Genomic DNA, 9405 nt, shown 5'->3' on the forward strand with positions numbered 1-9405 from the left:
AGTTTGCAGTTCTACTGTAAACTAAAACTGTTTTGTACAAAAGTTTAGGGTATTTCTTCTAAATAACCTGGTTTTAAAAACTATCAAAAAAGTCACATGAATAATATTGAAAAGAAAATACATTTAATCCCACACATCTAACAACAAATACATTTAAAGTTCAGTTAATTCAGATGTAACACACTGGGCTATCAGCAGAACTCAAACACACTTTAAAAGCGTTTGACTATGTGTTGACTTTGCCATCTTTGACCTGTACACTCCTGTATTAGAAGTTTCTGGTTGTTAATTTCCAGGCACCTCTTTGTCTGTCTGTTCTTCAGTTCTTTGCCCTGGAACAGAGAACAAAGTGTGATAAACTCATTTAAAACCAGTTCCACGTGTCATGAGTTTTACAAACATGACTTAAAAAACTTCATTATGTAGTACCTGAGTGAAGTCCCAGTATATCCCCATTCCTTTCTGCATAGCCTCTTTACAGTTGTACAGGCCAGGCTCAGTTTCTTCTGTGCCCATGTCAGCTAAACATTTATTGTCACTGTACTTATGTGACTTGATGCCACCAATGTAGAGCTCACCCGTTCCACGATAATATGTGTACTTAAAAAAAAAGATGAAAGAGACAAAGGTCAAAATGTGATTAGGATTTAAAACGTCAAACAAATGACACAGACAACTGTTTCAGACAACATGGGATGATCATAAGCATCTGTACCTTTGTTTGTTAACATACATAATAAATCACATGATCTCAATTTGACTCTGCTCCCATTGAGGGATATTTGCCTATTCATCTTTGGACTGCTTCCAGCAGGGCTGCAAACTTAAAGACCACTCTCTGGAAGTCCCTTTCTGTTGTCTTGCATTTGTACCTTTGTGATGCTTTTGGATCTCCACCAGTGTGTAGAAAAACTGGCACTTCAACTTAAGCAACTTTGTGTTTGTGTGGACACAGAACACAATGGGCTTATTTTGAACATGTAAATATAGCTACAATAAAAAAAAGGAAAAACTTTGTAAACTGACCAAAAAACATGTTTATGCTCAAAAACGAGTTCCATAATTTGCGAATCGGCGTTCACAGTTTCACATATTATACCACAATATTTCACTATATACACGTCTGACACAAACAACAATTTAAGCTCACAATCCAAAACAACAAACTGCATTTAAATTAGATTTTTAGGCTAAACATCATGAGACTAACAACCCACTAAATCTGAGCCTTGCCAAAATAATCTCTTTTATATTTGTTTTTTTTTTTTGTTGTTGTTTTTTGATTAAGTTGTGTTTGGACATTACTTTATATGAAGTTATATTTATGTGACAAATACCTTAAATCATTTAAGTTGAGACAGCTCAATCACTGAAAGGAACATTTCCTCTATTTATTCATTGTATTGTTTTTAGACAAACTCCTCTCAGGTTGTGGGTCATTTGGTCTTATTTGAGACTAGGGGTGATCGTGCTTTTGCTTTCACCATTCGTGCCTCTGACTCCATTCAATCCTTTAAAGCACGCTTGAAAACTTACCTATTCAACCTGGCTTTTCCAACTCGCTAATTCTCACTGCTCATTAATTGCTGTATCGCTACTCATTTCTCTGGATAATCATAACCTCTCCCTACCTCTACTTACTAATGCTTTTGTTTGTTTCTCTAGTTTCTCTATTTTACCTTGTTTTAATGACTTACTGCTCAGTGTAATCATTTACTGTTATTCCTTACTGTTAAGCACTTTGGTGTACCTCCTGGTTTTAAACGTGCTATAAAAATAAAATTGTATTGTATTATTTGGAACAAGTTCTGAATGTTGTGGGGCAAAGATTTGTTTGCTGCTTTATACATTGTCCAACAAATCTTTAAATTTAATACAAATTGGATTTGGTGGTTCTCTTTAAGTGGTTTTATTTATGATCCTTATTGCTTTGTTTTGCAGAATGTATATTGGATATGTGTTTGTTTTACAGTTGTTTCCCCACACGTCCACAAAATATATCATGTAATATAATGAAGTATAATAGCATGATACAGAGATGTTTGGTTTATGAGATCCTTAACTTTACAGAGAATTACAAGAGACTCACAATTTTCATTAATGTACAACATGAAAAGCAATGATGTTTTTAAGTAAATCCAAATCATGCAGTCACACTCAGTTGATTTCTTGGAATTAAACTGCAAATTTACAAATAGGCAAGGCAAGTTTATTTATATAGCACAATTCAACAACAAGGTGATTCAAAGTGCTTTACAGAGACATTACAAAACAAAAACAAATAAAAAGCATGATTTAAAATTGATTAAAAAAACAGTAGATAAAATCAGTAGTTAAAATGTAAGTTTTGAAATTTAAGCTTAAAAGTGTGGATTTGGTGCTTTATTCAAAAGCAGCTGAGAACAGGTGAGTCTTCAACCTGGATTTAAATAAACTGAGTGTTTCAGCTGATCTGAGGCTTTCTGGGAGTTTGTTCCAGATATATGGAGCATAAAAGCTGAATGCAGCTTCTCCGTGTCTGGTTCTGACTCTGGGAACTGATTAAAAAAAACGGATCCAGATGACCTGAGGGATCTGGAAGGTTCATACTGGGTCAGGAGGTCACTGATGTATTTTGGTCCTAAACCATTCAGAGCTTTATAGACCAGCATCAGAACTTTAAAGTCTATCCTCTGACGGACAGGCAGCCAGTGTAAAGACCTCAGAGCTGGACTGATATGGTCCACTTTTTTGGTCTTAGTGAGGACTCGAGCAGCAGAGTTCTGAATGAGCTGTAGTTGTCTGACTGATTTTTTAGGTAGACCTGTAAAGATGCTGTTACAGTAATCAAGCCTGCTAAAGATGAATGCATGGACTAGTTTTTCCAGGTCCTGTTGAGACATCAGATCTTTTATCCTTGAAATATTCTTGAGGTGACAGTAAGCTGATTTTGTTATTGTCTTAATGTGTTTTTCTAAGTTTAGGTCTGCATCCATCACTACACCCAAATTTCTCGCCTGGTTTGTGGTTTTTAGGTGTATAGATTGAAGTTCTCTGGTGACCTGTAATCATTTTTCTTTGGCACCAAAGACTATTACTTCAGTTTTGTTTTTGTTTAGCTGGAGAAAATTGTGGCACAACCAGTCATTAATTTCCTCAATGCATTTACCAAGAGCCTGTACAGGGCCTCGGTCTCCTGGTGACATTGTGATATATATTTGTGTGTCATCTGCATAGCTGTGATGCACCATTTATAATCACTTACTTGAGGTTCAAAGTTGTGGCACATGTAGGCAACAGGTGTGTGACCTGGTACTGGACCTTGGTCTATGCACATGTCAGCATCAAGGTTCTTCATCTGTCATCAGGAGAACATTATACATATTACAAATGGATACAGGCAAAACATGAGAAAACACAGATTCCCACACATCCCGCAGGACTCGACTGTACCAAACATACTAAGCAACAGAGAAAAGTCAGCTTACTCCTCCATATGCAAGTAGGTCGTCCCAGGGATCCAGCTTAGGATACACATTATCCAGGTACCATTTGAAAGATTTACAGTTCAGCCTTTCTCTGAGTTTCTTCCTCTCTGAAATGTCACCTATGTCAATTCCATGATTCTGCAGGAACAAAGAAAAAGATGTGAATCGATTCATAGATTGTGACTGAGGAAGAATCTGAAGAACGATTTTCATTAAATGTCGATTTTAAAAACACAAAGAGCACTCAAAGCTTCATGAAGCTGTTAGTTAACCACTGAGTTTTGCATTATGTAAGTAGGAGAATGAAATATCCTTTAGAGAAAACATAATTTGCTGTTTGTGTCAGTGCCTCAAAACACCTCAAATGGGATGTTCCAAGCCAGGTTAACGTTGTGCTTGTATTCATCCATCCAGATCTCTGCAACTCTGAGGGCATTTCTCTTCATGGCAGGACCCAGGTCAGGCATGTAGGGCTTGTGGGCCCTCTCGATGTGGGCGATCTTGGAACATGGAACAACTTCAACACTGCCTCCACATGTCCATACCTACATGAAGAAAATACACTTTAAAGAATATGATTAATCACTACTCATGTGCAGGGGTAAAATATGATTGTAGACTTAACAAGAAATTAAATGAACTTTATGACCCTGTCATTAAGGGTCTGTTTCATCTACTTTGAAATGACAGGACCAGCCTCCATTACAACTCTGCAGCCAGCCCTGCTATAGATTTTGTGATAAGATATAATTTCCATGGTATGATTATTTATAGGCATATTAAATGGCCTACGGATTACAGCACCTGTAGAGACTTCACAAAATCCAGGAGTTCCATCCCACCATTATCATTATTTTTTTCAATCAGAAGATAAACATTCATATTTGCTTTACTGTGAAAGAGAATTTTATTACTCTATGTGATGTTTACTCACACGAATTCCCAGCTCAACATTTTCTCCACCATACACTTTCATTCCTTCATCAAGGACTCCAATTTCCCCCAGAAACTTTCTATCAGCAACCAGGATCCCCATGACAGATGGACTCCTAAAGTCAAAGAAGAGAAATTATTTTACAACTACTGTATCATCACAATAGAGTTAATAATGCTGTTATATTGGTTAAACACTAATTTCACTTGAACTTACTTCCCGGGCAGTGAACCGTCATTAAGTTTGTAATACTCGGGTGTAAAACTCTCATACATGCACCACAGAGCCCAGGTAAAGCCGTGTGCGGTGGGAGGGTATTCGATAATTTCGAGATCATCAGAGTTGATTTTATCAAACACCGGGGAAACCACCACAGTTCGGTCACTTTTAATCTGTGTCAGCAGGGGTTCAGCCCTGTATGAAGACAAAAGAAATAGTTCATACAATTTTATACAGTATAGTTTGTCAAGTAATTAGTGCTGTCAAAATTAACGCGTTAATATGAGGGGCCGTACAAGCCAAAATTCATTCTTTCACTCTCACATACATATATTCTTCTTTCACATACATATACTTTCACTCTCACATAGTTTTATTTTAATTTTTATATTTAGATATTTTTATTCTCATGTTTACACATATTTAACACACACATTGCAATATTGTGCTCTCTTATACATGTATTTTAATGTACATATTTACAAATTTTCACTCTAACATACATGCATTTTCATTTATACATTCCTACATTTTGCTCTTATTTACATGCATTCAATATGCATTTAATCTCACAAATAATATATGTATGTAAGAAGAGAATGCATACATGTCTGAAGAAAATATATGTATGCAAGAGAATAATGTATGTGAATGAAAGAGTATAGTGGAAACGGAAGGAGTTTAATGGAAACGGAAGGCTGGGTGTCTGTACCGCTGTGATTGGCTGAGAAGCACGCGCGGGTCACTTTCAAGTGTCTGACAGCATGGAGGGGGGAGAAGAAACTCGAGTTCTTCAGCAAGCTATCGGGGTGTTAAGAAATATTTTATCATCTCCTGAAACGGTCACATCGTTGTCCTCGTCACTTGATCGAGATGGGACGGGCTCAACTGCACCCAGTTTTACCCACAGCACGGTGGAAAGTGAGATGAGGGAACTTTTTAGACCAGCAAACACCCGGGTAGCTTCAACGAGCCAAGTAGCTACACGGAGTTTGACTGGAGTGGGGCAGTCTTTTATGGCGTTATTTTTGTGCCACTATTCTGAGCGCACGTAAAAAAAAAAAAAGTTTGCAGGTGCAAGCGTTGCATTTTGAGGAGAAATTTATTTTGAGCGAAGAAAAGCTGAATTTGAGTGAACAAAATTCATTGCTGTGTGCAAAAAATGTATTTCAGTGTTTGCTATTATCTATACACACACACAATAGCAGCCCCTCTCGCTCAAATACATTTTTTGAACCTGTGGTAAACAATTGAAGAAAACTATTCAAATTCTCTTTGAACTGAAGCATTTAACATTCTTTGTGTTTATTCTGCATTTACTTCATGATATTTCATAAATGTCAGTTACAAGCTTAAATATAAAGTTGAAAAAGTGTAATTGCAGCCAGGCTATTGATCAATTCGAGATTAATTGCGATTAATCACAGAAAATCATGAGATTAATTAGTTGTTTTTTTTTCTTTGCTTCTTTTTTTAAAAATGTCTGGTGTTTCCATGTTCATTGTGTTTAGTTTTACTTTTCCCTGTGGCGTCATGATCATTTGTGTCAGCTGTGCCTCCCCAGGTGTTTCCACTTCCCTCATTCGGGTCGTCTGCTGTCTTCATGTCAAGTCACGTCAGGTTAGTTTTCAGCTGCTCAGGTTCACGCTCAAGTTTGGACAACTTCACGGTTACGTTTTGCGTGTTCCTGTTCAGTTTCATGTTCTCGTCTCTTGTCATTTGTTTTCATAGTTAGTTTCCTAGTCTCCCAGTTTAGGTTAGTTTAGTATCGTCCTTGTTTTTCTATTTTGTCATCAGCCCATGCCATCAGCTTTTTGTTAAAGATTCAGTTCCGTCTCTCCCTTGTCTGCTTTTGGGTCTGCTTCATAAACATTTGTCATGGCGGTGAGCCATGGATCTGGCTGCTTTAGAGAACCATTGTCAAAAGGAAACGTGAAAATAACTCTTTTCATTAATGTAGGGATAAGAGTTAATAGAAGCTCAAATTAGAGCTTTTAAACTTGTGCAAAAGCTTGCCACATGTTTTTCATTGTTTTTCTTTGTCTAAGCAGCACCCACATTATCATCACCGGTTCAGTGCCACTGCACAAATTGCTTACTGTCTCAGTAAAGCTGCTCAGTGGTTATAGACCAGAGTGTATTTGTACAGAGATCACTGCTCAGTGTGTTAATGGGGATTGCAAATGTGTGTTACGCTTATGTGTGTTTAAGAAAGCAAACATATTAATCTCAGCAAGTTTATTCTGAAACTGTGACACAGCTATGGCCTTAAATCACTGGTGGCAGTTTGTATTTAGGAAACACATGACTTATGTCAGAAATATCATTTATAGATGTGTTCTATACTCAATCTGTTAAACTCATGATAAAATGTTTTAAAAATGTCCTGATAACAGGATGTATAGCATCTAAACAAGTGAATGAAAGCATGAACTTTGCCATGTTCCTACCACATCTCATGGACTTCAATGTGTGCATCCAGGATGGCCACCACGTCAGCAGTAGCAGCCCTCCACCCGGATACTCTGGCATAAGCGAGACCTCTCTGCTCACTGTGCCTCACTTTCACAATACGGAGATTAGGGTTCTCCTGCTCAAGCAACTTCACATACATGTCAAGGTCAGCATCCAGATCTTATTAAAAAAAAAGGAATAGTAAGATTGATAGTTATGGGAAATAGAGATTTAAACCAGGTATAAATCTAAAACAACCAAGCAAGAAAACTGGTCTGATTAGAAACAGGCATGACCTGTCACAGTCTTGGCAGGAAAACTGAAGTTGTTAAACCGCTGTTTTAAAGGTTATTTCATACTTATCAGAGTGCTCACTGAGTAATTAGCTATTTGTAACTAGTTTGCGAATGATTAGAGCTAAACTGTATATTTTAAACTTCTCTCAGCATTTGATGATTAGCTTGAACTGGAAGACATGAAGAGAAATGGAATGTGAGGCGTGCACATGGTAGCAGAGAGGTTGGAATGGAAGAAACTGATTCAGTGGACAGCTTTATGCACATAATGAGTTGACATCAGGAGTATGGGCACACAGTGAATCTGTGGGAGGATGAATTATGGCCATGATTTATTTTACTCAATGATGTGCATATTAATTTATAACGTTTATGTAATGTGTTATTTCTTGATCTTTGGTTGATATTCTGTCTCTTACTATTAAAATGAAACTCTTTGCAAGTGAGCAAACTCAGCAGGGGATCAAATATTTCTTTCCCACACTAACACAACATGTGTTATATCAGTCTGCCCTGATTCACAATAATATACATGGGACATTAACTTTTTTCGTGTGTGTTTGCACAATAGGTCCTTTATTTTTTATAACCAACTTACCATTAGAACTATTGTCATCCACCATTATTATCTCCTTCAGCAGGTTTTTAGGAGTGCGGTCGATGATGCTGCGCAGGGCTCTTTTAAGAACAGACAGGGCTTCATCCAGGTAGATGAGCACCACACTGAGACTTGGCAGGTCCTTGGGGTAACTCTTTTTCAAACATCTATTTATTAAAAAATGATAATGATATGAAATACCACTGTATTTGATCAGTCAATTATCAAGCAAGAAATGAACTGGGTGGACTTAATTATTTGGGTTTTTGTCTTTGCATGTACATGAGGTAGAATACGAAGATTGAATCACAGAAAATAAAAGTTGTACCGAGGATCTCTGGTATCTGGAAGAGGTCGATCCAGAGGGAGGCGATCGCTCAGAAAAACATTGTACCCATACTTCTCATACAGGCTCTGAGCCTCTCTTTGCCCATCCTCAGAGAGATCTTCCCCCCATGTCTTGAACAAGGCAGAGTTAGGGAACAGTTTTTCAGACTTTTTCATTTGGGCTGCCTCATTTTGGGGTTGGATATTTGCATCATTTTGCTTCTGCTTCTCTGCTTGCTGTTGGACCTCTGCTGATTTTCTGTGTCTGTCTCTGTCCTCTTCCAACTTTTGCTGCATGACATCCTGCTTTTTCTCAAAACTTCGGACTGCATTGTCTTCAATAAAAAACATGAGCAAATGACATTGAGGAAACGAAATAGGTTTATATACTTCATTTTTGGTGTAAATCCTGTTATTATTATTACCATTGTTATTGATAATTATGATCAGTAATTAAGATTAATAATGATGTAAAAAATAAATATTCACCTCTCACTCAACTCACTTAGATTGCTTATTTGTGTCTCGAGGTCAAAAAATCTCTTCATCACATGAGATATGTCCAAGTCTTTATTTGTATCCACTCTGTTGCTGTATCCATTCTTCAGAAACATGCCCAAGTATAGGATGACCCCAGTGGCCCAAAGTAAGAACAGTAGCCGCTTTATCCATGCTCCCCTCATAGTATTAACTAACAGAAAGCAACCTGCCAAGTAAAATAACAACACCTCAGAGGACACACAGCAAGCTCAGTTACTAACCTGACGGGATCGACTGGTTTGCACTGACTATGCATAGTATAAAACACCTGGGTTAAATCTACATGAGCAGAGTCTTTAGAATCCCTGCCCGCCCATTAAAGGCACAGGTGTTCCTGGTCTGCGCTCACATTACACAGCCACTGTAATCAAACGCCTGAAGTCTGATGTAACATGTTCAATTCTGGTAAATAAATAGACAAATAAATGAAAACTGTTGTGTGGATCCATTTGTTGTAATCTTTGGTTACTGACTGTTAATTTTTTAGGTAACATGTAACTGTTGTGTTCTTAGGTGTCGTGTGGTTCAGTGGCAGGAGACACATCTGATGGCACAAAAGCGTGCACTGAG

The 9405-nt window shown here is 37.5% G+C and overlaps 1 protein-coding gene across 1 annotated transcript; it reads right to left on the bottom strand.

Moving 5' to 3' along the window:
* Positions 1 to 212: 212 nt before the first annotated feature.
* On the bottom strand, positions 213 to 8978 carry LOC134631860 (probable polypeptide N-acetylgalactosaminyltransferase 8). The gene is made up of 11 exons (XM_063480417.1): positions 8792 to 8978; positions 8297 to 8621; positions 7969 to 8135; positions 7071 to 7254; positions 4618 to 4815; positions 4402 to 4516; positions 3827 to 4012; positions 3468 to 3605; positions 3245 to 3337; positions 430 to 600; positions 213 to 332 (listed from the first exon to the last, which is right to left on the bottom strand). Exons 1-11 carry the CDS (start codon positions 8976 to 8978, stop codon positions 213 to 215), a joined length of 1884 nt encoding a protein of 627 aa, XP_063336487.1.
* Positions 8979 to 9405: the final 427 nt, after the last annotated feature.

The sequence above is a fragment of the Pelmatolapia mariae genome, linkage group LG7 (genome assembly GCF_036321145.2).
Source record: "Pelmatolapia mariae isolate MD_Pm_ZW linkage group LG7, Pm_UMD_F_2, whole genome shotgun sequence".
NCBI classification, from domain to species: Eukaryota; Metazoa; Chordata; class Actinopteri; order Cichliformes; family Cichlidae; genus Pelmatolapia; species Pelmatolapia mariae.

Coding starts and splice junctions, on each gene's coding strand:
- LOC134631860 (XM_063480417.1), bottom strand. CDS start 8,978: ATGAGGGGAGCATGGATAAAGCGGCTACTGTTCTTACTTTGGGCCACT. Junction 8,622..8,791: donor AAGCAATCTAAGTGAGTTGA/GTGAGAGGTGAA, acceptor AAGACAATGCAG/TCCGAAGTTTTGAGAAAAAG. Junction 8,136..8,296: donor CCAGATACCAGAGATCCTCG/GTACAACTTTTA, acceptor TTTAATAAATAG/ATGTTTGAAAAAGAGTTACC.